Source organism: Lygodium microphyllum, chromosome 5, assembly GCF_053477565.2.
Source record: "Lygodium microphyllum isolate KBCC chromosome 5, Lygodium_microphyllum_v1.1.10, whole genome shotgun sequence".
Lineage (NCBI taxonomy): Eukaryota > Viridiplantae > Streptophyta > Polypodiopsida > Schizaeales > Lygodiaceae > Lygodium > Lygodium microphyllum.
In genome coordinates, this window is record NC_141139.1 from 169,654,298 (window position 1) to 169,682,065 (window position 27,768).

The following is a 27,768-nucleotide window of genomic DNA, read 5'->3' on the forward strand; positions in this document are numbered from 1 at the left end:
TAGTTATTGGCTCCCTCAACTCCACTATTGACCACTCAATAATAATGTGACACTGCTTCCTATTGGAGAGAGGAGGACTATAGCACTCTTGCCGGTTGCCCATAGCCCATGCCATTTCACACACTCAAGCCTTGGTATATCCATTTCTGAGGTTCATTCTCTTTAAGTTCTTGCATTCTTGTTGTCAGTTACTTGTGCTTACAGAGGTTCTATCAGCTCTGTCTCTTTGCTTCCGTTGCTCTGCACCATTCCAACAGCTCAAAGGGTTAAATTTTATTTCTGAATCTTGACTCGATGACAATGATAATGCAGTAGCTATATAACCTTCCATTTCCTAGTCTAGCTGTAATGCACCTTAGTTCTGTAAAATCCTGCAAGTCAACCGGCGGAAATGTATCTCAGTTCCGTCGGGCATACACTAATCAATGAAAAGGGACTACTGTAGAATAACTACAGCAAATTATATAGTATGTCCAGCACACATTTTCCTATAATCTGTGTCCAAAAGATACATAATAAATACTAGCCTTGAAATACATGATTTTCAAGCTTCAACTTTTCTCACCCAAACTGTCCTTGGAGACAACTAAATTTAGGGATCAGACCTCTTCTGAAGTGCCAAAAACCAATCTTTCATATTAAAACTTTGGAGGTCAGGATCTGCTGCTAGTTCTAATGTAGAGATACCATCTATTTGCACCAGTAGGGCCAGTGCATCAGCAACCAATACCTCTTGATTACAGAATGCTGCTGCACAAGCAAGATTGAACAACAAATCGCATTGTTCCTGAAATTTTAGCTTGGACTCGTTCTTTATGTCTGCGATTCAAAATTTACCAATTTTGAGAGAATTTCATGTGCCATAACTAGTATATGGTTCTTTTCCTCTTTGCTAATCAAAAGCATACAATAAATTATCGTACCTACCTGCCTTGATCATTTGATGTGCCTTCATGTACGAGTCTAAGCTCTGCAAATAATGCACCTGTGCCAACTGGCTGTTATGCAAAAACTGTGCAGACTTGCCTGCTGCCAAATGTGCTTCACCTTTTCCAATTATTGCATCAAGACATGTAGCATCTAGCTTCAAAGCAGCAGAAAAGCCCTCTTCAATTGCACAGACCAAAAAGTCAAATGCCTGGAACAAGGCTGTAAAGTTTGAGCGTAAGCTACGCTACAACAAAAACATCTGTCAAGATATCCAGACAAAGGAATTTGAAAGAGATGCATATGACTTGCCTGTGGTTTCTCAAGCTGTTCTGCACGACTGCAATAAGCCTCTCCTATGGCTATGAAAACACTCACATCTGTTGGGTGAAACTTGGCAGCATTCTTTAGTTTCTCCATGGCACACCCATGCACAGCTGCTGCTTCAGTAGTATCTGGTGTTCTCTGCAACAACCTAATATGTTCAGATATATACACCCATATGAAAGTTTTGCAAGTGCACAAGAGCTTATCCAGATCCCAAACCTCTGCAAAAGATAGTAAAGCTGCTCCCCAATTTTGTAAGAGGCCAGCCAAATCATCACCAGCACTTGCATCACAAAGACTACAAGCATGCCCATACGCATTCATAGCCTTGGAATAGAATGCTTGTGCTGTGATCCATGCTTCATTTTTTGAAATGTCACCATCCGGCTGCAGTACAAGCTCTGCTCTTTTGATATTTAAATCACCAAAATTTGCAAGAAGTTCTACATCGTCCTGCGCCACAAAGAGGGCCGTTGAATATCTGTGCTGCATTAGCAACCAACACAATGTCAAGAACCTTCAATACCAAAACAAGCACTCATTGTCCATAGCATGACATTCTTACCTCGAATCAGCTAGTGCAAAATAATTAGCAGCAGGAAGGGCACCACCACCTCTGCTAACAGAAAGTTCAAGACACAGGTCTCCACAGTCGCATAAAGAATTCGCAGAGTTGATTAGGGCTTCCTGCTTTAGATTGCTTGTAGCCCTAAAACCCACCTCGTCATATATCTCGTGGCTTTTCCTGAAGCATATATACAAGCACTTCAGGAGTTCAGCACTTGTGCCAAATACAAGTGATGTTGAAGTAGCTACAATGCTTTAGTTTGGAGCAACTTTTTCCAAACTATGTAGCTCTAACATGCATATATTGATATGTATGAAGACGAGGATAAAGCAACTTAAATTCATGACTACTGATATCCATTCTACAAGGACAAGAATAAAGTGAACTTCTTAAATTCATTTGTTTTACAAATGACCAACATACAAGAAATGTTATGGATAGGTGCACAGCTTTATGTATTGATCATTAACATCAAGAAAAACTGAAAAAACAATTATGTTCAGCGAACCAAGTGTGCGAGTAACTTGGGATGTCATCATTCAGCCTACATCTAGAGGTGGTTTGAGGATTGTTAACCCAAATGATCAAAGCAACAACTGTTGAGCCGCCAAAATTAAGGCCAGAAATAACACAAAATTATCGTGCATTTTGGCCTAGTTTTACTCCAAAAAACATACTCACAAGTGACAGTCGTTTTTGGGCTTGAGGGTTGCAAGGGCACTACCTTCTTTTCATCCCATGTCCCATTCCATGTGACAATATAGTCACAAGTGACAGTATTTCCTCCCCATTCCCCTTTGCATCACTTGTAACTATGACAAAAAAACAGCCCCAAAAATTTTTATTTGTGAAATTTTATTTCAATAGGACAAATGCCCAAATCCCCTATAAGAGGACATGTGGGCATCCTATCCTATCCCTGATCATTATAATCGCTCTGTTTCATCAGCCATTGCCTTGCACCAGCCTGCCCAGGCCACCTGCAAGATCTACCACCCACCCTATTGCCTTGGTTGTGAGAGTGCGCAATGGAAGAAGGAACTCGAACACAGAGGAAGAGAGAGACAATCTGCAAGAGAAGAAAAGAAACTTGCACTGAACAAGGAACAAATGCTAAATAGAGGAGGAGGACTGATCAGTCCCTGCACGCAGCCCACAACGTCGGTGAGGGTACATGATGGCAGCACTGAAGATAGAGGAAGATGGCGGAGTCGGACTGTGCACCTGCTAAGGAAGGAGGGAGAATGATAATCTGACTGATTGCCAGGAGGGAAATAGCTATAAATAGCCAAAAATCCCAAAAACCAGCCAATCTGAATTTGGGGCAAAAAATATGGCCGATCAGCATTTAATGCTGGTAAAAATGCTAGAAATGCTAAGAAAAATCCCGGAAAGCTGCTAGCACTCATGTTTATCATGCCTTGTCATCTCCCCCCTAGGAGCCTCAATCTGAGACGAGGACTTTAGGAGCTCTGACTTGTCTATCACTTGTTTTGATGGAGGAGGTAGCTCATTCTAGAGCACTCAGTTTATTGCATTTTAGTGCATTTTCTCCTCTAGTCAGAATTTTCTGTGCATTTCCCGGGGCGGTTTCTGCATTCTTCAGCCTGCTTCACCTGTCGGACATTGTGCACCCTTTTCGGGATTTTTTTGAGCATTTTTGGCATTTTTACCAGCATTAAATGCTCGTCAGACGAGCATTAAATGCTGGTTTGACATATTTTTAGCCTCAAAATTTCAAGTCAGTCAATTTTTGGGTTTTCTGGGTATTTATAGCCATTTTCCACTTGGCAGTCAATTAAATTACCATCTTCCCTCCTTACTTGGCAGGTGCACACTCCAACTCCATCATCTTCCTCCGTCTTTGGTGCTGCCGTCATCATCAGTCTAATCTAGTGCCCTCACTGGCGCCGTGGGCTGCGTGTAGGGACTCATCAGTCGTCCTTTTGTATTCAGCATTTGTTCCTTGTTCAATGCATATTTCTTTTCTTCTTCTCTTGCATATTGTCTCTCTCTTCCTCTGTATTTGAGTTCCTTCTACCGTTGCACACTCTCACATGGTATCAAAGCACGGTATCATTGCCTAAGAGTGACACAGTCAGCTCTTGCGGAGACCACCCAGGCCGCCCAAACTGCAGCCAAAATCACCTACGTTTTTTTTGCATCCACACCCTTCCTGTGCAGAGGCAACCCTCTCTGAGGCAAGGCAGCTTAATCTACAGCTTGGCAACCTAATTCTAAGGCTTGGCGGCAACATCAAGGTGGCAATCGTCACCATCTTCGGCTCTGTCAGCATCTACATCAAGGCGACTGTCCCTTTTCCTTAGCTATGCTCCTCTGTTGAAGTCGTCATCTTCTGTGGACCAGTCGTCAACATCATAGTCATTTTCCTTTGCAAATGCAAGGTTGATACATCAAGCGACAATATCTGGCAAAGCATCTACACCAATTGTAGTTGACGTCCTTCTATTTCGTCACTATTGTCACATCAAACGCAGATTTTTGTGGGTGTTTTGCAGATATATATGAAGATGTCTTATCACCAGTTCTTTACTGACTCAGGATGAGGTCTCTATTCCTTCCTCTAAGAGACAAAGAGACTTTCGTGCTAGTTCACGCGACAACCGGAGGTCACCTAGCCCATTTGTACAAGATCCCTCTATTCCATGTTCTCTCCATGTTTCACAAAAGGCTCGTTCTGCTGGCCTTCATATACCTTCCATGGCACCCTCTATACAGATGTCCATACTCCCTTCTTTGCCCAAAGAAGACCGGCTTAATGGTTTCAACTACTCGCTTTGGTCGTGTAAGGTGGAGTGCATTCTTGATATCTTCGATCTTTGGGAGTTTGTTAACCACCCTATTCCCCGTCCAGTGGAGCATCCCACCATTGTATCATCGATGAATCGTGCGGCCTTATGGGATTGACTCAACTCGAGAGCTTGATCTTTCCTCTTTATGAGCTTAAAGGATTCTGTCCTAGTGCATATACACAGGTTGCCGAGAGCAACGAAAGTGTGAACAAAGCTTTGCTTCTTTGTACTATCAGAAGACATTTCCCCATCAGATTACTATCGAGAAGAAATTACAGATGCTCATTGTTGATGATTCTTCTGTTAGCCTGCTCTTTTTCAGTCTCAGTCTGTCATCTCCTGGTTGTGAGCTCCTGTCAGAGTCTGACAGGAGACAGAGGAGCTCTGTCAGGACATTTTTGTGGCTGCTCTAGTCAGCATGCAGCCCTGGGTTTGTTCCAGCCCAAACTGGGCTGTTTTTGTGCTGACTCCCCATTTTTCTGGGCAGTCGGCCAGATCTGGCCATAGTCAGCCAGATCTGGCTGGTCGGCCAAATCTGGCCAGGTCGGCCAGTTTGGCTGGTCGGCCAGTTTGCTGGCCTGGGGGCTATTTATAGCAGCCCCCCCAGTCAGTCCAGCATTGCTCTCTGCAGGTACAGCACTACTCCCTCCGTCTCCGTCTCCGGCATTGGTGCTGCCACTGCTTCCAGTCTGTCCTGGTTCCCTCACTGACGCTCTGGGCTGTGTGCAGGGACTGTTCTGTCCATTCCAGTGTATTCAGCATTCATCTCAGTCAGTGCAGACTTTCTTCCTTCATTCTCTGCTTTCTCTCTCCTCTCCTCTGTGTTCGTGTTCTTCTTCCGTTGCGCACTCTCACATGGTATCATCGCCTGATTGAGAGCACGGAGGACATACCTTCAGGAGAGATATACCTTACTGCTGCTGCCAACAGATCCACAACAGCCAGGCGACTGCTTCAGGAGGCTGCGTTTTGCTGCTCTGCAGGTCGCTTCCACCCCAGGCTGCTCCTTTCCTGCTGGCGACCTCTGTCCAGGCTGTTTTCCTGGTGCTGGTGGTCTCTTCTCTGGTGTTCGACATCAGTATTCTTTGCGTTTTGCAGATCCAGGTGTTTGTAGGCACTCTCTGCCTGCGTCTTGGTGGTTGGTGACCACATTGCTGGTCCTATTTCGACAGCGGCACAACTTTCTTTGGTATTTTGCAGATTGGAAGATGTCTTACCAATTTTCAGGCTTTGAAGACTCAGAGGATGAGCTTCTCTCTCATCATTCCTCTGAGCGGAGGCGGGATTATCGTGAAGTTCGACATCGGGAAGAACCTCCTCGCACTCGTCCTTCTTCAGTCCATGCATCTCAGAGGGTTCCATCTACTGCGAAGGTTTCTTCAGTGAAGACTGCATCAGATGTGCGGATGCCTTCCCTGATTCCCTCTATACAGGTGCCGATTCTCCCTTCCTTTCAGAAGGAAGATAAGTTGGATGGTTCCAACTACTCCCTATGGTCATGCAAGGTGGCTTGCATCCTCGATACATTTGACCTTTGGGAGCTTGTTTCTTCACCCATCGACCGACCCCCCGTGGATTCGTCCGATGGAACCTCTATGGACCGTGCAGCCTTATGGGATAGGCTCAACTCTCGAGCCCGTTCCTTTCTTTTTATGAGTCTACATGATTCTGTTCTTGTACATGTTCACAGGTTAAAGACCGCGGCGGAAGTGTGGACGAAGCTTGCGTCTTTGTATCAGCACAAGACATTTGCCCAGAAGATTTCCCTGGAGAAGAAGTTGCGGATGCTCAGTCTTGATGGTTCTTCTTCCATGAAGGAGCACATCACGAAGATGGAGGATATGCGAGGCGAGCTAGCCTCTCTTGGTCGTCTGATATCGTCTGAGGATATGGCGATGATTCTGTTGACTCAGCTGCCATCACCCCGTTATGATGTCTTCTACACCAGCCTCATCACCTCGAGGACCCGTGAGACACTCCTATGGGAGGAGCTTTCCCCGCTTGTCTTGGAGCATGACGAGCGACTCAAAGAGGTGGGAGCCAGTGGCTCCACCAAGGCATTTACGGCCGGCACAGGTGGCGGCAAGAAGAAGAAACAAAAGAAGGAGAAGGCCAAGGATAAGAAGGAGGAAGACAAGAAGGATGCGAAGGAGAAGAAGCCCAAGTGTCCCCATTGTGGGAAGGGCACTCATCCCGAGGAGAAGTGTTGGCAGAAGTATCCCCATTTGAAGCCTAAGGAGAAGGACTCGAAGGCGGCCCCAGCCACAACAGAATTTGCGTTTGTGCATCTCTTTGTTGAGGAAGACACTGCCCTAGCTTCTACCACTCAGGAGAAGCCTTGGCTCGTCGACAGTGGAGCATCTTCACATATGACCTTCCATCAGGATTGGCTTCAGGATCTTCATTCCAGAGGGGGTACAGTCACCATTGGTGACAATTCTACAGTTCCTGTTCTAGGAGTGGGGACTTTACCTATGTTTTCTGACAGGCGGTCTTCCTCCGCCAAAGTTCTCTATGTGCCTGATTTGGGTTTTAACCTATTATCTGTGCATGGCCTTACTCAGTTAGGTACCCGAGTCATTTTTACACAGGATGCAGTCACAGTGGAGGATGCTTCTACAGGTGATGCTCTCTGGACAGGTACACAGGAGGGTGGGCTTTATATGCTCACAGCCTTGGCTGCGCGGACTTCCCATGAGCTTGGGCTGCTTTGGCATGCTCGGTATGGTCATTTGAACCTCGATTCTCTTCGCCGGGCTTCTAGGAGGAAGATGGTGGAGGGACTTCCTGATTTCCCTCCTCTTCACACTTTGTGCCCTAGCTGCTTGAGGGGCAAGCAGCACCGGCAGCCTCACCCGCAGGTTGCTTCTAGGCGGGCTTCTTCTCCGCTTGAGTTGGTTCATACCGACCTTTGCGGACCTATGGGCACGGCCTCCCTTGGGAAGGCCAAGTATTTGATGCTGATTGTGGACGACTTTAGTCGTTATGTGTGGCCTTATTTCTTGGAGTACAAGAGCGAGGCGTACTCCCGTTTCTGTGAGTGGCAGGTGTTTGTGGAGACCCAAACAACTTCCAAGGTTCGTGGTGTTCGAGCTGATCACGGTGGAGAGTTCACTTCTCACTTTTTCTCTCAGTTTTGCAGGGATCATGGTATTCGGGTGGAGTATTCCCATCCGAACACACCATCAGAGAATGGTGTGGTGGAGCGTGCGAATCGGACCATGATTGAGATGGCCCGATCTATGCTGGCGCATAGGAGTCTTCCTCATTTCCTTTGGGGTGAGGCGGTGGCTACAGCGGTGCATATTCGCAACCGCTCTCCGACTTCGGCGTTACAGGACATGACTCCGTATGAGGCTTTCTTTGGGAAGAAGCCTTCCGTGTCCCATTTTCGCATCTTTGGGTGCGATGCTTTTGTCCATGTGGACAAGAAGAAGAGGAAGACGAAGTTCGACTCTAAGTCGAGAAAGCTTATCTTCGTTGGTTATAGTACGACCACGAAGGGATATCGGCTCTATGACCCGTTGACGCGGACGATTGAGGTGAGCAGGGATGTGATCTTTGATGAGGCTTCGGCCTCTGAGGATCCGATTGATGGTTCTATTACAGATGTTTCTTCATCATCGACGGACCCCCCCCCCCACCTTCTCTCCCTTCACTTCCTTCCAGGATGCCCCTTAGCACCCCCCCTATTCCTCCTCCTTCGGCTTCCCTTTCCCCTTTGGTGGATGTGCCTTCGTCTACTACGAGCTCTTCTACCGCCACTTCGGGATCTTCACGGGATGTACAGCCTTCTTCAGATGCGGAGGATCTACCTTCACTCGGTGAGGGGGAGTCCCTCTCCGATTTGGGTGCTTTACAGGTTCCGGAGACCCCCCGGTCTCCCTCACAGCCGCAGGAGTCTCTCAGGATTCCTTTATGGTATCGCCGGCTCATGCAGGATTCAGGTGTTACTCACTTTCCTGCTTCTTCTACAGGTCCCCGTCGATCAGCCCGTTTACAGGCCCAGCGGGACAGTTCACTATGTCTGAACTATGCTCTTATGTCACAGATTCTTCAGGATTCCGAGCCTTCCACTGTGGAGGAGGCTCTTGCACAGGATATTTGGAGACAGGCTATGCAGGCCGAGCTCCCATCGAGCGAAACCATACGTGGGAGCTTGTACCGCGTCCCGCGAAACGGAAGGTGATTGGTGTGAAATGGGTCTTTAAGACCAAATATCTTGCAGATGGCTCCTTGGACAAGCATAAAGCTAGGCTTGTTGCCAAGGGTTTTGCACAGCGTGCAGGGTTGGACTACTTTGAGACTTTTGCTCCTACAGCTAGGATGTCCACCATCCGAGTTCTTTTGGCTCTTGCTGCTCACCACCGTTGGCCTGTCTATCAGATGGACGTCAAGTCTGCTTTTCTGAATGGCGTTCTTGAGGAGGAGATTTATGTTTCACAGCCTCCTGGTTTTCTTGTGCAGGGGAAGGAGGATCATGTCTACAGGCTGCGGAAGGCTCTTTATGGCCTAAAGCAGGCTCCTCGTGCTTGGTACCAGCGGATTGACCGCTTCTTTCTACAGAGTGGCTTTGCGCGCTCCGCTTATGATCCCAACCTCTACTTACGGGTTGTGGATTCTCTTTCGGTGTTCCTTATCTTGTATGTGGATGATCTTATCATTACAGGGAGCGACACTCAGCAGGTGGAGCATACACGGTCCATTCTACAGCAGGAGTTTGACATGACGGATCTAGGGGTCCTTCACTTCTTTCTAGGTCTGGAGATCTATCAGATGCCACAGGGCATTTTTATCTCGCAGCACAGGTACATCTCCGAGCTTCTTTCGGAGTTTGATATGGCTGAGTGTCGGCCTATCTCATGCCCCATGGACCCTGAGTCCAAGCTTTTGACAGCTGGAGTTCCTCTTACCGATCCCACCCGTTACAGGTGCCTTGTCAGCTCTCTTATCTGGCTGCTTCACACTCGGCCGGATATCTCTTTTGTGGTGGCTTTATTGTCTTCTTTTATGCAGACTCCTACCCAGGATCACTAGCAGGCGGCCTTGCGGGTTCTTCGCTATTTGCAGGGGACTCGATCCTTTGGGATCCTATATGGAGATGGGATTACCCTTTCTGGATGGAGTGATTCTGATTGGGCAGGTGATGTGGATTCGAGACGATCCACTACAGGTTAAGCTTTCACCCTTGGATCTCGTGCTGTCTCTTGGAGCAGCAAGAAGCAGCCTACTGTGGCACTTTCTTCTACAGAGGCTGAGTATCGGGCCCTATGTTCGACCGCTATGGAGGCAGTTTGGCTCTGTCGCTTACTCGCGGAGATTGGCTTTTCCCAGACCGGACCTACGGAGCTGCGCGTGGATAACCAGAGTGCTCTTGCTCTGGCTAAGAACCCGGTGTTTCATGCTCGTACGAAGCACATTGAGGTTCAGTATCACTATGTTCGAGAGCGGATCGTGGATTCGGAGCTGGTGGTGGTCTATTGTCCTACGGCGGCCAATGCAGCTGATCTCTTTACGAAGCCATTGCCTCAGGCTTCTTTGCTTCATCACATGCGGTTCTTGGGTCTTCAAACTCTCCCAGGAGTTGAGAGGGGGTGTTAGCCTGCTCTTTTTCAGTCTCAGTCTGTCATCTCCTGGTTGTGAGCTCCTGTCAGAGTCTGACAGGAGACAGAGGAGCTCTGTCAGGACATTTTTGTGGCTGCTCTAGTCAGCATGCAGCCCTGGGTTTGTTCCAGCCCAAACTGGTCTGTTTTTGTGCTGACTGCCCATTTTTCTAGGCAGTCGGCCAGATCTGGCCATAGTCGGCCAGATCTGGCTGGTCGGCCAAATCTGGCCAGGTCAGCCAGTTTGGCTGGTCGGCCAGTTTGCTGGCCTGGGGGGTATTTATAGCAGCCCCCCCAGTCAGTCCAGCATTGCTCTCATCGACATTGGCATTCCTCTTGCCACCCCAGGATCCGTTTCTCCCTTGGCCTTCCGCCACATCTAGGATTTGAGAGAGGGTGTTTGCAATCATGTTTATCAAGCCTTGTCATCTCCTGCCTGGGAGGATCAGTCTGAGTCAGACGAGGACTTTAGGAGCTCTGACTTGTCTATCACTTGTTTTGACGGAGGAGGTAGCTTATTCTAGAGCACTTAGTTTATTGCATTTCAGTGCATTTTCCCTAGTCGGATTTTTATATGCATTTCCCAGGGCAGTTTCTGCATTCTTCAGCCTGCCTCACCTACCGGACATTGTTCACCCTTTCCAAGATTTTTCTTAGCATTTCTGGCATTTCTACCAGCATTAAAAGCTGGTCGAACATATTTTTGGCCTCAAATTTCAGGTCGGCTAGTTTTTGGGTCGTTTGGCTATTTATAGCCATTTCCCAATTGGGAATCAGTTAGATTATCATCTTTCCCCCTTCCTTGGCAAGTGCTCCAGCTCCCTCATCTTGCTCCATCTTCGGTGTTGCTGTCATCATCAGCCTGATCTAGTGCCCTCACTGACATTGTGGGCTGCGTGCAAGGACTAATCCGTCCTTCTGTATTCAACATTTGTTTCTTGTTCAATGCAGGTTTCTTTTATTCTTCTCTTGCAGATTGTCTCTCTCTTCCTCTGTGTTCGAGTTCCTTCTTCCGTTGTGCACTCACAAAAGTGTGGACAATGTCCGACAGGTGAGGCAAGCTGAAGAATACAAAAACTGCCACAGGAAATGACATAAAATACCCATTGGAGGAGAAAATGCACTAAAATGCAATAAACTGAGTGCTCTAGAATGAGCTACATCCTCCGTCAAAACAAGTGATATATAGATCAGAGCTCCTAAAGTCCTCATCTAACTTAAAATAATGCTCACAGGCAAGAGATGACAAGGCATGACAAACATGACTATTAACACCCCCTCTCAAATCCTAGATGTGGTGGAAGGCCAAGGGAGAAATGGATCTTGGGGTGGCAAGAGAAATGCCAATGTCAATGAAGTTCGTCGATGAAGATTGCCGATGAAGAAGCTCCTCACAATCCTAGAAAACCCCTTCTAAAACTCTAGGGGCCACGAAATCCACAACTGCATCACCGAGGTCGTCCCCCTCTAAAAGGGATGGGGGGATACGAGGAAACCACCGGAGGAAAGGGTGGGGGATAGGAAGGAACTTGTGGAAAAGAGGATGCACAAGCGAGATCGGGTGTAGCAATAGACAATTGCCTCAGAGGACCCTGTATAAGAGAAGGGGAATGGAGCCTATAAAGCTTGCTCCCCTACCAACCAGTTGCGATAACAGCCCCTTTAAAAGAATCCTCAATACAAACGACCTACTCAATGAAAACAACTCGGATACCAAGCCTTGTAAGGCCAAAAACTGAGAGAAGTGGAAAGCCCAAGTCCAAAACATAAAGAACCCAGAAAGGGAGCTCGACGCACAGTCGGGAAATAAAGGCAAAGTGCCAATGCCACAAATAGGCACTAAAATAATGTCACCAACAGTGACTAAACCCTCAAAAGGACATAGATCCTAAAATAAATCACCTCATGGAGTCATATAACTAGAAGCTCCACTATCAACCAGCCAAGGCCTCTTAGAAGATGAGCCAACCACTAAAGAAGGCCCCTCCAAATCAACAATATAAAGGAACACTGACTCATGGGTAACCGCCTGAGTAGAGGTAGAAGACTCGGATGTTTTAGCACCATCCTTTGCTCCCGAACAAAGGTGAGGATACTTCTTCCAACATTTCTCCTCTAGATATGTCCCCTTCCCACAATATGGGCGTTTAGGCTTCTCCAAGTCAAAGTCAAAACCTGAAGAACTCTCTTGTCTTTTAGCCTATGACTTGTCTTTCTTCTGCATCCCCCCTCTCGAACCTACAACAAAAGCTTTGGTGGAGGTGGATCCACTAGCTACCTCTTTGGCGTGCCGGTCATGCTCCAAAACAAGCGGCGCAAGCTCCTCCCATAAAAGGTTCTCACAAGTCCTCGATGTAAGAAGGCTAGTATAGAAAACATCAAACCGGGGAGATGGCAGTTGAGTCAAAAGAATCATGGCCATATCCTCAGAAGAGATCATCTTGCCAAGGGATGCAAGCTCATCCCTCATGTCCTCCAATCTATTGATATGATCCTTCATGAAAGAAGAATCATTGACAGCGAGCATTCGTAATTTCTTCTCGATAGTAATCTGATAGGCAAATGTCTTCTAATGGTACAAAGAAGCAAGCTTTGCCAACACTTCCGTTGCTTTCCGCAACCTACGAACATGCACTAGGACAAAATCCTATAAGCTCATAAAGAGAAAAGATCGAGCTCTTGAGTCAAGCCGATCCCATAAGGCCGCACGATCCATCAATGATCCAATGGTGGGATCCTCTATTGGACGGGGAATAGGGTGGATAACAAACTCCTAAAGATCAAAGGTATCAAGGATACACTCCACCTTACACAACCAAAGCGAGTAGTTGGAACCATCAGGCCGGTCTTCTTTGGGCAAAGAAGGGAGTACGGGCACCTGTATAGAGGGTGCCATGGAAGGTATATGAAAATCAGCAGAACAAGCCTTCTGTGAAACATGGAGAGAACGGGGAGGAGAGGGATCTCGTAGAAACGCGCTAGGTGACCTCCAGTCATTGCATAAACTAGCAGGAAAATCTATCCATCTCTCAGAGGAAGGAACAAAGATCTCATCCTCTAAGTCAACAAAGAACTAGTGATAAGACATCTTTGTACATATCTACAAAACACCCACAAAAAGTTACGTTTGGCTATGGATAGCCCCAAGACAAGAGAAATCAGCTACAGGATACAAAAAGCTTGATGTAGAAGGTCCACCTGAGGGAGAAAATATTGTCGGCTTCTCACAAAGAATAAAGAAGCACCAAAATGCTGCTATGAATGCTATCGCTTGCTCCTGAAAGGTTGCGTTTGATTGTAGAAGGTAGTCACTTGGCCAACAGACAGTCGAATCCACTCGGTAGGCTCCAGATGATGACGCATGAGCACCAGATGCAGTCGCCACCTACTAGGAGCTTGCGTTTTCAGCAAATGCAAATGTGGATAGCCTCAAGAACTTTGTGTCGCTCTCAAAAACCATGCTCTTATACCATGTGAGAGTGCACAACGGAAGAAGAAACTTGAACACAAAGATGAAGAAGCACCAAAAAGCTGATGTGAAAACTATCGCTTGCTCCTAAAAGGTTGCGTTTGATTGCAGAAGGTAGTCACTTGGGCCTCGGCCAACAAACAGTCGAATCCACTCGGTAGGCTCTAGATGATGACGCATGAGCACCAAATGCAGTCGCCACCGACTAGGAGCTTGCGCTTTCAGCAAATGCAGATGTGGATGGCCTCAAGAACTTTGTGTCGCTCTCAAAAACCATGCTCTTATACCATGTGAGAGTTCGCAACGGAAGAAGGAACTTGAACACAAAGGAAGAGAGAGAGAGAATCTACAAGAGAATAAGAAAAGAAACTTGCACTGAACAAGGAGCAAATGCTGAATAGAGAAAGATTGATCAGTCCCTGCACGTAGCTCATAGCATCAATGAGGACACCAGATTAGGCTGATGACGACGGCAACACCAAAGACAAAGAAAGATGACGGAGTCGGAGTGTGTAGCTACCAAGGAGGGAAGATGATAATCTGACCTGACTACCAAGTGGAAAATGGCTATAAATAGCCAAAAATCCTAAAAACTGGCCGATCAAAAATTTGGAGGCAAAAATATGGTCAACCAACATTTAATGCTAGTAAAAATGCTAGAAATGCTCCAAAAAATCTTGAAAAGGATAGACAATTTTCGGTAGGTGAGGCAAGCTGGAGAATACAAAAACTGCCCCAAGAAATGGGCATAAAATCCCCACTAGAGAAGAAAATGCAGAATGCAATTAACTGAGTGCTCTAGAATGAGCTACCTCCTCCATCAAAACAAGTGATAGACAGGTCAAAGCTCCTAAAGTCCTCGTCTGAGACTCATAGTAGGCAAGAGATGACAAGGCATGACAAACATGACTGCTAACAAGAGGTGCCCACCTTCTTTCCAACCCCTACTAGGGCCATCACTAGCCGTTGGACGTCCTTGCCAACCCCTAGAAGACATTGTGAGCTACTCTACATTGTTGCCATTATCTTGGACATGCTGCTATCTGCATTTTTCAGGCAGCATACCTATGTTTTGCTCCTGTATTGGACAGCCAACTAACGTCATCATAATCTCACTTTCTTGCTGTTCAGTGTTTGTGAAACTGCATTTTCAGGCAACATACCTGCATTTTGCTGCCCAAAGTCTTTGTCGATATCCTACTACCCCGCGGATTGTTGTTCACTCCCTCCCCTACTACCATCATCATCATTATTCCTGACCGACAGCTACTTCTGCACTTTGTAACCGGCCTGTTCACTGGGAAGGGCGGTAGTGTACAACCAAAATAAATAAATGCTTTCACCCAATTTAACAGTCGCCCACTTTACCTGAACTTAAAGACACAGAATCAAGAAGACATACAGGAAGCTAGAATGCTCCTATTGCAACACATACACCCTGTTGGCCCCTAAGTTAGGCGCCCCTTGCGGTATTTCTTTATTTTTAAAAAGAGAAAGTACAATGGGCTGTCTTTCACCTATTCTGGGTGAAATTTGACAGCATAACAGTACAATTACTGACCCAAATCAAGTTGACCAGGAGGGGAAACTCTGCCCAAGTCTGAATCTTCTGGTTGGAGTGCAGAATTGACCATTTCAACCTGCTGTATTTACTGGTTCAGACCTGTTCTGAAACCTGTTTACAACTCATATTGTTCCCTGTACTGTTCAGCCCACTGTAATTACTGGTTCAAACCTGTTCTGAGACCTATTTTCAGCTCACATGGTTCCCTGCACTGTCCTGCATCATCTGTGCCAAGTGCCCCTTGATTCTGACATCAATTGGGCTCTGAAATACCGTCTGAACAGTCCAGAATCAGTTCTGGTTTAGTGCTGTTTCAGGCACTTGCTTGGTGAGGTTACCACCCTCACCTGTTCCTGCTTGTGGGCAGCAAACAACTGCTCCTGTTCCTGGAGAAAAGAGGCTCTTGTCTCATGCAAAAACAGCATATTCCACACAGCTGTACCTGAATCAAAAGAAAGGCCCTTGATTCTGCAGCATAACCATACTGTCAAGGAGAGAAAGAGAGAGAGTAGGAAGCAAACTCAAGCCTCTGTGCATCATAGACAAGGTAGACCAACTCTCAAGAGCTCTCCATCTGCAGCAATCCATCTCCCTTTCACAAAATGAGTCCCCCCATGCATTGAAACTCGTTTTTGTGCTGCCCTCTCTCTCTCTCTTTTGGGAATTTATGCCCAAATTGTGACACATGGCATACATGTAACAATTTTCCTGTTTAAACCTTTCGATCTAAAATTCTCCATCCTCGGTTCAAAATTTGACCTCGGCACAAACCAGAGGATTAATCCTCGTACAAAAACGAAGATAATGACACGAACAGATTCTGGGGTCCAAAAATAGTAACTCCCTAAATTTTAGGAGTTGCTTCCATTGCATCCCCACTAGTCTTCTGACCATCTTTGCAGACTATGGCTATATCCAAATCTGTAATGTAGCTCAACTCAAAGTGAATTTCCACTGATGACCCCACATGGACTAATCTCTTGAAGATTTGTCCATCTTCACTTTGAACTAGTCTCTTCCAGGCTAGTTCTTCAACACACTTGTCCATATACACTTTCACAAGTCTCTTCCAGGCTTATCAATCTACAGTGCCATCACATCAGTCTCTTCCAGACTTATACTGGACCTTAACGGTCCGGTCTTGACTCACTAGACATTCCTGTCCGTTTCACAAACTGGCCATGCAACTCAGGCGTTTAGATTTCAAGAGGGATCCTTCCAAAAAGAAAAACCAAATAAAATATGTAATAAAGAAATCAGCAAAAAGATAATAGTTGTCACAGTCTTGTGACATACCTCCCTCTCGAAATCGCAAACGTCCTCGTTTGCATGAATGTTATACATGCTTCCAGCTAACCCAGTGAACTTACACCTGGCAGCACATGTACAACACATACATGCTATCAGTCAACATTGTGTACCGAACACACTATTAACACATGTATGTTCTAACTGTGAAACATGGCAGACTATCATCATGTGACTCCACATCACTGTTTCCAGATATAGTGGCTGGTACACCACAATGATATCCCCATAGTGGCAGATTCTCATTTGATGACTCCACATCACCCTGACTAGAGATCTAGTGGCCGGTACATCAAAATGATATCCCCACTGAGCCAATTCACAAAATACATGCCCGATCAAGTAACCATTGTTACAACATGTATTCAATTCAATAGAAGTAAAAACTATATTCTTGCAAGCAATACTTACTTCTTTAGCACTGAGAAAACCATATGGACACAATAAGTGTTAACCTGTACAAAATCTGTTTCTGTACATAATTTCTTTCTTAAGCAATTGTCACTTTGACAATCTATTTCAGCTTAGAGATACAAGGGGTCAAGGTAGGTTGCAAGCGACATGCTTCAAGATAAAGTTCCAACACATTAGGTGACTCTGCAAGTTCACCTTCGTCCATCCACTTAGCATCTATAGCTGGATAGTTCTTGAACTTAACCAAATACCTTCTAGCAACTTTGCCTTTCACTTTCCTTTCTTTGTGTGCCAATACCTGTTCTGGAACAAGAATTTCATCAAGTTCCTCAACTTCGGGCTGTTCCTCAGCTGACATATCTTCTGGCACATCACCCACATAAGGTCTAAGAAGACTTACATGGAAAGCATTATGAATCTTCCAATTGTCAGGCAATTTCAGCCTATAGCTGACATCACTAATCTTCTCTGTTACTTGAAAAGGCCCATAGTATCACATACTAAGTTAGTGAAAAGACTTTCCTTGCCTTTCCGCTTAGGGGCTTTGCCTGTTGACGAATGCACAGTATTATTGTATGCATACTCGACCAAAGGCAAATACTGCTCCCACTTTGACTTGTGCTCTGACACATAGCACTTAAGCAGATCCAAGACAATAGAATTTGCCTCTTCTGACTGTCCATCAGTCTGTGGATGAAATGGCGATGAGAACTTAAGCGTAGTGCCCATGTTCTCAAATATGCCTCTCCAAAATAGACTTGTCATCCGTGGATCACGGTCACTGACAATAGACTGTGGCATACCATGGTACTTGAAGACATTGCACATAAACAAACGTGCCATCTGATCTGGTTTTATCTTCTTCCTGACAGGAATGAAATGAGCCTGTTTGCTAAACCTGCAAATAATAGTCCATATCCCATCATTTCATGTCTGTGTCCTTGGAAGATCAAAGATAAAATCCATAGCTATACTTTCCCATGGTTTATCCGGAATAAGCAATGGCTGTAAAAGCCCTGGTGCTTTTTGCCTGTCAAACTTGACCTTCTGGCAAATCAAACACTGCTGCACAAAAGCATCCACATCTCTTCTCAAAATAGGCCAATAAAAGAATGTCTCTACTGCTTTGACTGTTGCATCAATACCACGATGCCCTGCATACGGTGGAGAATGACTCTCTGTCATAACTTTCCGTCTCAATGGTATAGTCACACATAGTCTACCATGCATCAACATGAAACCATCCTTGAGAAGATAATGCTCATGATGTTGTCCATTGACAAGCTGATCAAAGATCCTTGCAAAATCTTCATCATCAGCATACAGTTCCTTCATATCATCAAGCTCGTGATGATAAGAAATTGACACACCTGAAATTTGTGGCTTCCTTGACAAAGCATCAGCCACAACATTCTTTTTGCCTTGCACATGCACAATCTTAAAATGGAACATTGACAAAAAGTTTGCCCAACGCATATGCTTTTCTGACAGCTTAGTCTGAGTTAAGAAATAACGCAATGTCTAATGATCTGTCTGGACAACAAAATCTACCCCAAGTAGGTAGTGTTTCCAACAAGAAAGCGCATGAATCACAGCCAGCAATTCTTTCTCATAGACCTGCATAGTCTTCTCTGGCCCTCGCAAGATTCTGCTTTCATAAGCCACTACCCGGCCATCTTGCATTAGCACTACACCAATGCTATTGCCACAGGCATCACATTGGACAACAAATGACTTCCTAAGATCTGGCAGAATGATCACTGGACTAGAAGTCATCTTTTCTTTAAGAAGATTAAAAGCTGAAATCTCTTTCTGTGTCCACTGGAAAGGGATTCCTTTCTTCTGTAAAGCATGTAAAGGTGAAGCAATCTCTGCAAAATTACGAATGAACCTCCTGTACTAAGAACACAAACCCAAGAAGCTTCTAACATCATGGACAGTCTTCAGATCTGGCCATGTTCTAATTGCTTGAACCTTAGCAGGATCCATTCGGACACCATCCTTTGACACTATGTGCCCCAGGAACTGGATTTCTTCCACGAAGAACTCACTCTTCTTGCCATTGATAAGCAACCTATTACTACAAAGCTCATCAAAGACTGCTTTCAAGTGTTCTCTATGCTCCTGTTCATTCTTTGAAAAGACAATCATGTCATCAAAGAATGTACCAACAAACTGCCTGTATGGACGAAAAATCCTGTCCATCATTCGATTAAACGTAGCAGGAGCATTAGTAAGTCCAAATGGCATTACCAAGAACTCATAGAGACCAAACGTGGTCCTAAATGCAGTCTTATGCACATCCTCTTGCTTAATCCTGATCTGGTGGTATCCACTCTTCAAATCTATCCTGCTGAAAATTGACGCTCCTTCCAAACGGTCAAGGATGTCGTCAATTCTTGGAATGGGGAACCTGTTCTTGATGGTACTCTTGTTCAACGCTCGGTAATCTATGCACATGTGCCAAGAGCCATCCTTCTTCTGCACTAGGAGCACTCGTGAGCAAAAGGGAGATGAACTTGGCTGAATCAGCCCTTTTTCTAAGAGCTCATTCACCTGGCTCAATATCTCTTTCTGTTAAGCTGCACTAACCCTATACGGAGGTCTATTTGGTGGGCTACTGCCTAGCACCAAATCTATTGCATGATTCTCAAACCTCTCTGGTGGCAACTGTGATGGTAATGAGTCAAAAAAACAATCACTGAACTGAGACAAGAAAGCAGACCTGTCTCTATCTAACATAGATAAATTTGACTCATCATTATCCTTGACATCACGTGCAAAAATCAAGTACGCAGAAAGATTATTCTTTATTACAGATGTAATGGCAAAAGCCGATACAACAGGTACAGACTCTCCTTTAAGCTTCACATCAAGCACATGAGTCTTTCCCCTATGTTCCAAAGTCAGTGTCTTGTTAAAGGCATCCATCACACCATGCTTTCTGAACATCCATGGCATTCCCAACAAGACATCACAGCCTTCAAGTGGCATGATATAAAATTCTTCTGCATCAACATAAGACTGTATATGAAGACGCAGCTTCCCAAGAATGGGTGTCACAGACTCTGAGTGACCAGGACATGCCAACCCTACCTCTGCTGTGTAGCCCATCTCATCTGAACTGATGCCCAAAGTAGAAACCAACTCTAGTGAGATAAAGTTTGCCTTAGCTCCAGGATCAAAGAAAATAAGTACATGTTGATCCCTAACTTTACCCCAAGCTTTGCAGAGCTCATTAGCATCCGAGTGTGGCTTGTCTCCCAGCATATCTGGCACTAAACCTGCTGAAGGCCTGGGCTTCTTTCCTTTCCTGTCCTCTTTATCATCATCAGCTGATCTCTTATTCTTGTCCAGACAGTTAGACGCAATATGACCAGTCTGCTCACAGATAAAGCATTTCCTCTCAGCCATTAAAGCCTTTCTCTCTTCAAGAGACTTGCGCACAAAAGGTTTCTTTTGGTCCTTTGGTTGCTGTCCAAAGAACTTGGCTGGCTTCTTCTTGAACTGCCAAGATTTACCTGTGCTTTGAGAAATCTGAGAAACCTTTTACCAAATGGCTTCTTTGCTGAAAATTTTTCAGATTTGTCTTGTTTAATGCTGCCCCCAAAACCACTTGACTGTCCCAACAATAATGCATTTCCTGTGGTAGCATTCTCAATTAACTGAGTCAAAGTGGTGACCTTTGTCTTTGTACAATAATTCCGAAGTTCCTTGGGCAGCCCACAGCAATATTTCTCTATCTGCTCGGTCAATGGCACAACCCTGTAAGAAGTGACTGGAAGTAAAGCCTGCCAAAACTTCTTGTTATAGTCTTCCAGATCCTTGCATTTAGATGCATCCAAATTGTGCCAAGCTGACATAACATCAATCTCAAATTCATTGGTCAACCAAGCAGAAGCAAATACTTGCTTAAAGTAAGTCCAAGTGGCAGGAGCCTGTCCTTGCATCAACAGTGTACTCCACCACTGACTAGCATTGTTCTTAAGAAAAGTGGCAGCTTTCCGGACCTTAGAAGGCTCTGTAAAGTTCCCTCTTGCAAATGCGGCATCAAACTGCTGTAAGAAAGAGAGTGCCTTAGTCCTATCTTCAAACCCTCAAAAGATAGCAAACTGTACGGCTGCACCACCTTCCTTGTATGGCTTTGGCTTCTCATGAGCCATCAAAGGATCCGTAGGATATGCCTGTAACATAGGAACACTAACAGGTGGCATAGGAATTGCCGGACCACTGACTACAGGGCTTGTAGACACAATACTTGCTTGCTGATTTTGATAACCAGCCATACCAAAAGTGCCCTGTGGCATGCCAAAACTGCCCTGAACTACCTGAAATCCAGGCTACATGCCTATATTGCCATACATGGGGTTTGGCATAAAACCCTATGTACCCCCAAACACTGTTCCTGGTACATAAATCTGGTTTTCAGGTGCATAACCAGCCATACTCTGAAATACAGATCCACCTCCAAAGTACCTAGGATGTACAGAGGTCGGTGGGAAAACCTGTGGTAAAGCCTGAAAATTGTTTCCCTGTCCATTTAGGCCAACATTTGGCTGCTGTAAAGTGGTAGGCTGAACTGGCAATGCCTGTGTAACTAGCGTTTCCGCCACCTGTTCCTGGACAGTCGGAACCAATCTTGGAGTCTCCATTGACTCTGCAAGCTGCCTTGGTGTTTCCACTGAATCTGCAGCATGCTTACCCTTATCCTGGACCTCTACTGGATACAAAATCTTTGCAGATGGCTGCAAAAATGCCAAAAACCTTGGATTCTGCATCACTTGAGTAAACATACTCACAACAGCAACTAACTGAGTCTTGAAACTATCTTCATCCATAGAAGAAGCCGTAAGAACTTGTGGCTCAACCATATCAAGTTGACCAGGAGGGGAAACTCTGCCCAAGTCTGAATCTTCTGGTTGGAGTGCAGAATTGACCATTTCAACCTGCTGTATTTACTGGTTCAGACCTGTTCTGAAACCTATTTACAACTCATACTGTTCCCAGCCCACTGTAATTACTGGTTCAAACCTGTACTGACACCTGTTTTCAGCTCATATGGTTCCCTGCACTGTCCTGCATCATCTGTGCCAAGTGCCCCTTGATTCTGACATCAATTGGGCTCTGAAATACCCTCTGAACAATCCAGAATCAGTTCTGGTTTAGTGTTGTTTCAGGCACTTGCTTGGTGAGGTTACCACCCTCACCTGTTCCTGCTTGTGGGCAGCAAACATCTGCTCCTGTTCTTGGAGAAAAGAGGCTCTTGCCTCATGCAAAAACAGCATATTCCACACAGCTGTACCTGAATCAAAAGAAAGGCCCTTGATTCTGCAACATAACCATACTGTCAAGGAGAGAAAGAGAGAGAGTAGGAAGCAAGCTCAAGCCTCTGTGCATCATAGACAAGGTAGACCAACTCTCAAGAGCTCTCCATCTGCAGCAATCCATCTCCCTTTCACAAAATGAGCCCCCCATGCATTGAAACTCGTTTTTGTGCTGCCCTCTCTCTCTCTTTTGGGAATTTATGCCCAAATTGTGACACATGGCATACATGTAACAATTTTCCTGTTTAAACCTTTTGGTCTAAAATTCTCCATCCTCGGTTCAAAATTTGACCTCGGCACAAACCAGAGGATTAATCCTCGTACAAAAACGAAGATAATGACGCGAACAGATTTTGGGGTCCAAAAATAGTAACTCCCTAAATTTTAGGAGTTGCTTCCATTGCATCCCCACTAGTCTTCTGACCATCTTTGCAGACTATGGCTACATCCAAATCTGTAATGTAGCTCAACTCAAAGTGAATTTCCACTGATGACCCCACATGGACTAATCTCTTGAAGATTTGTCCATCTTCACTTTGAACTAGTCTCTTCCAGGCTAGTTCTTCAACACACTTGTCCATATACACTTTCACGAGTCTCTTCCAGGCTTATCAATCTACAGTGCCATCAGTCTCTTCCAGACTTATACTGGACCTTAACTGTCCAGTCTTGACTCACTAGACATTCCTGTCCGTTTCACAAACTGGCCATGCAACTCGGGCGTTTAGATTTCAAGAGGGATCCTTCCAAAAAGAAAAACCAAATAAAATATGTAATAAAGAAATCAACAAAAAGATAATAGTTGTCACAGTCTTGTGACAGTCATCCACCAAAGACGGGACCCAAGTGTGGTAATCATCAATCGAAGTAGAGGCTGATGAAGAAAAGTGCTAAAAACACAAAAACAGCCTGTTGTAGATGCAAATGCAAATCAGGCCGATGCTAGAAAATGAAAGGGCAACGAGCTAGAAACCAAAATGCAACAGTCTTTGGGGTTGGAACTGGTAAATGCAACAATGTAACCGCCTAAAGATAATGGCAACTGATCACTAGCAAAGTGGGATGCTAGGCGATGGCTATAGACCATATGGCAGCAATTAGTTGGAGTCCAGACAGCTAGGGGAAGAGGGTTGATGGCCAAAACCTACAAGATAAGGATGGGCTGAATATGGGCAGCCTATCTATTTATGGATGCAGAAGGATCCTCCCAAATTAGGATTTTGCTTATGAAGTAAAGAAACTCTCTAAGCCGGTGTACTATTTAATGACCCTTTTGGTAATTTAAATGTTTTGGGGGTAACTTTAAATAGCTAATCAATTTGTAATGCATTTTTAGCTTAACACCCCTCTCAAGCCCAAAAATGGAACCAAGGGACTAGAAGAAAAGCACAAGCCCATTTTTATCCCAAGATATCCCGCCCCAAAGCAACCAGCTCGAACAAAGGGTGAGTCTGTCAAGTAATTGGGAGAATAAGAAGGGATGGTTAGATCCCCCATATCACAAAACAAACAAGCTATCTTGACCACTCGAGGGTATCAATGACAAGGAAAAGGTGAAGAAGTATGAAAGATGTTGAGGTAGGATGGTAGAAGGATTGTCATAAGGACATGTATCTTTGAAACCTCACTTAACATGTGGATTAATTTTTAATCACATGGTTTAGTAAATGTTGCACATATGAGGTGTAACTTGGGTTAGAGCAAATTTACGAGCCCGGGACTCGAGGAAATCTTAGGATATCAAAGGCAAAAGTTGTTGTAAGTTATGTTGCACATGTACTTGGTAGTACCTGGTGCCAATTGTTGGTCTAGGTCATTCATTTGGTCATAAGTGTCAATTGTTGGTGACACTAGAGAAGTAGCATTTAATGGTACCTACTGCCAATCTGATTGTCAAAGATGATACAAAGACACTCGGGAATAAAAGTTGTCTAGCTAATTTAATTATTGGCCAATCTTTTTTTTTAATGCACCGAGCTATTTATTAGAATAATTTTCAATATTTAAAGACTGAAAATTAATATTTCATTACGGATAATACTGAAAATGGGATTAGAAGGCTGTCACTTATCAAGAATGCCCGTGCAAGACTGAAAAACGTCTTTAGTAACCATAGAGAGGCATTTTAGTGCATTCAACGTACAAGAGGGAGAGAGGAGATGTTGTTCGTTTGATTTATAGCCATTGAATGACCTTCTAAGGTAGCCAAGGTTCAGGAGAAGGCCATTTTGCAACAAGCGACAGCATCTACAGGCTATTGAGAAAGGACAGTAGCAATAAATGACCGATTTTCTTCAATTCTTCGTAAAAAATGTCTGAATTTTCTCTCCCTTCATGTTCTCTCTCATCTTCTAGCCTTTCTATAGCCTTGCTCCAAAGATTATAGCATCGAGATCACCAAAGGCGGAGAAATTTCAAATTTATCTGCTATAAACCCTAATCTACAACAAAAATTAGGATTTAGCAATAACCTCAAGAAGCGTGCCAAAAATTGGAAGCTCCAAGACTTGGATTCAACAGGGCTGAAGTTGTTTTCAATCAAATTCAAGTGGAGTGACCAGCAAATCATTGAATTTGGGACATCAATTGACTGCCTGAATCAAGGGGCAAATTAGATTAAAGACTTGCTGGTTATTTTGGACAGCAATGGGAGTTGGAATACCAAAAGGAATTGGGAAAATCCCATTGAACACCAACTTCTTCTTCAATTAAGTTAAAGAAATACAGAAAGGAGTGCCAATTTTAAGGTCAACAAGGTATCCATTGTCCAAGATTGTGAGTTAATTTGCACTTCTCAATTTTGTAATAAATATTATTGTTGTAACCAAGTTATAATCAAGAAATTACCACCCATCCATAGAAGGAAGGCTGGTTTCAAGCACCACGATTTATAAAGTAATGCTACATGATAAGAATGTGCATGGAGTAGCCACCACTTAGATGGTGTCTCTCATGGAAAAATTCTTCACTTACCCAAGCACCCTTTTACAAAGATAACAATGATCATGCAATGCAAAGGGAAATGTAAAACAAGAAAGAGAGACCGATGTCAAAGATAAATGTCAAAACCTATAGAATACCAATGAAAGGATAGAAAACCCCTCTCAACCATGGATGTCGATGTCGCAAGGGAAAAAGAAACTCGATGTCAGTCTTTGTGTGATGCCAAGAACCATGACGAATCTGATGATGAAGGTCACACCCCTTAGTTAGAATAGTGAAAAGTGAATCGGCAATCTCAATACGCAAAACATGCCCGTACTCAATCTCGAGAGAGGGCTCCAATGCTAATCAAGTAGATAGGCCTGAATCTCAACCTTGGAGATGGTTCCATGCTAGTTGAAAAAACACCAAGATAGCAATCCACCATGCAAATAGATTGAATGGATGGAGGAGAAAGACCTAACCCTCCCTAACTAAAAGAACATAGAAAAGCCAACCACCAAGGTAATCAAGATGTGTCCATACTTGATCTTGTGAGATGGCTCCAATGCTAACCAAGTGCCATAGACATGCCTAAAAGTAAATCTCGAGAGATGGCTTCTATGCCAGTCAAAAATGAGAAGGCACAACCATCAAAGTAGTAGTCCACCTATCATGAAAAAATAAATTAGAAGTGTATAAAATGATGGTTGAATAATGACTCATAAGAGAAATCACATACATGTGGTAGAGGCTAGGGGGAGCTACAAAAGAGGTGATAGAAAGAACACGGGATTGATAATAGAGAATGCTATAATTGTGGTAAAAAAGGCCATATTGCATATGGCTATCCAAAAGAGAGAAAAGATGGAAATAACAAAAATGGAAGAGGATAGCATAACAATTATACATCTTACAATAATCAAGCTGATAATGCGAAGTTGTTTGTTATGCAATATATAATGAATGCAATGCAAGTAGATGCATCAACAACGAGTGATGATGGATGATATGTAGATTGAGGTGCCTCTAACAATATAACATCTCATGAAGAATTGTTTAGAGAAACGAGTTGCCCTACCTATGGTAAATGGTCTGTAAGAAGCCCACTAATTGAGGTGTCTAACTCGTGTGATGCACAACACAAAACTAAGACTCTCTCTCAAATCACAAATGATCAATACTATACACTATATTATGATGATAACATACAAGTCCCTAGGAATCACCACCATGTCCCATTTCACAACAATAGGCCTACCAAAAACTTCTAACATCATAGTACAAACGACAATAACCATAGATGCACCATGGAAACTCCAACATCGTCGATTGTGCCAAATGTGCCTAGGAGAACCCTGATCATAGAAAGTAGGAATAGCATAATCTGCACGCTAGTCACAAACAGCCCTGCAAAAGCACATCCCAACCATGGAATTCCCAGCTTCAACCATCTTGCCAAAGGGGCTTCCCATGTGAGAACCAACTAGGAGCAAAACCAGCTTGTCATAGAGTCCAATCAAGCAAGAGTTCAATGGCTCAATAATTCATACACAAGCATGCAATAGAGGACAAAGAGTGGACCAGCAGTTAAGTAAATGTAATGAAGAATCACAACAACTTACACACGAGATCCTCTCTGACATTGAAAACAAAGCAATTGCATGCCAAAATTTTTACCTACTGATTAAAACTTTAGACAAGCCATATTACAGATAGATTCCCTTGGATTCCGCTCCATGGATGTGATGGGCACTCACTCACCAATTATCAACGTTTCAGCCCACCAACTATCCACGTTTCCAGCTATTACAAGTGAGGACGAAGTGCTGCTAGTTCCTCTTGAGGAAATTTTTTTTTCCTTACAAATGATATTCATCGTCACCTGTAGAGATTGAAGGCACGCTCCAGGGCCTCCTCCTGAACGTTAATTGCATCGTTTCTTCGAAGGTTGCCACTGCAAACGCTACCGATCTTTTCATACATTGCAGCTTGGACAGATCTTCCCCATAAGGCATAAACCTCTCCCTGTGTGAGAGCTAAAAACACAGATTAACGACTGCAGAGATAGGAATACGAAAACACGACGAATTGACCATTATACCAGGTCGAAACGGGCTTCCTCATCCTCGCCAGCCGAGGGATGAGACAGAAGGGCTTGCTGGAGGAGATGGACGCACTGTGAGAGCAGCGGCTCTCTGGATAAACCTTCCGGTTTCCTTTCTGCTTGTTGTCTGAGACGCTCAGCTTCTGCACAGCATGGCCTTAACAGGATCGAATCGAAGAGCAAAATGCAGCAGAAACATGCAGATACGGAACTACTTATTCATTCATGAAGCATGTGGTACCTGAGAGGAATGTAGCGAATGGCGAGCCGCTCTTCTCGGGTTTCTTCTTTGATCGTGAGGAGCCTTGGTCCTTCTTAGAAGGTGCCATCGTCTCACACGTTTAGCGATGTATTCAACAAGACACACGAAACTATAGCTTTACTGTATACCAGACGTTCCACAGACAGGCTGCCAAAGCATG

The 27,768-nt window shown here is 44.5% G+C and overlaps 2 protein-coding genes across 4 annotated transcripts; both read right to left on the minus strand.

The window, feature by feature from the left end:
- On the minus strand, window positions 1-27,768 carry LOC148036680 (uncharacterized). 3 transcript variants are annotated; one of them, XM_087678723.1, is made up of 8 exons: window positions 27,588-27,768; window positions 27,344-27,489; window positions 27,125-27,267; window positions 1,820-1,999; window positions 1,474-1,735; window positions 1,240-1,392; window positions 928-1,138; window positions 6-819 (listed from the first exon to the last, which is right to left on the minus strand). In XM_087678723.1, exons 1-8 carry the CDS (start codon window positions 27,673-27,675, stop codon window positions 593-595), a joined length of 1,410 nt encoding a protein of 469 aa, XP_087534849.1. In that variant the 5' UTR covers window positions 27,676-27,768; the 3' UTR covers window positions 6-592. The 3 variants fall into 3 exon arrangements, with proteins under 3 accessions (XP_087534852.1, XP_087534849.1, XP_087534850.1); XM_087678724.1 differs by having other exon boundaries at window positions 598-819; window positions 924-1,138; XM_087678726.1 differs by lacking the exon at window positions 27,588-27,768 and having other exon boundaries at window positions 1-819; window positions 27,125-27,278; window positions 27,344-27,481.
- LOC148036681 (uncharacterized) lies at window positions 19,571-20,935 on the minus strand. The gene is made up of 2 exons (XM_087678812.1): window positions 20,538-20,935; window positions 19,571-20,457 (listed from the first exon to the last, which is right to left on the minus strand). The coding sequence occupies exons 1-2, from the start codon at window positions 20,854-20,856 to the stop codon at window positions 19,571-19,573; spliced, it is 1,206 nt and encodes a 401-aa protein (XP_087534938.1). The 5' UTR covers window positions 20,857-20,935.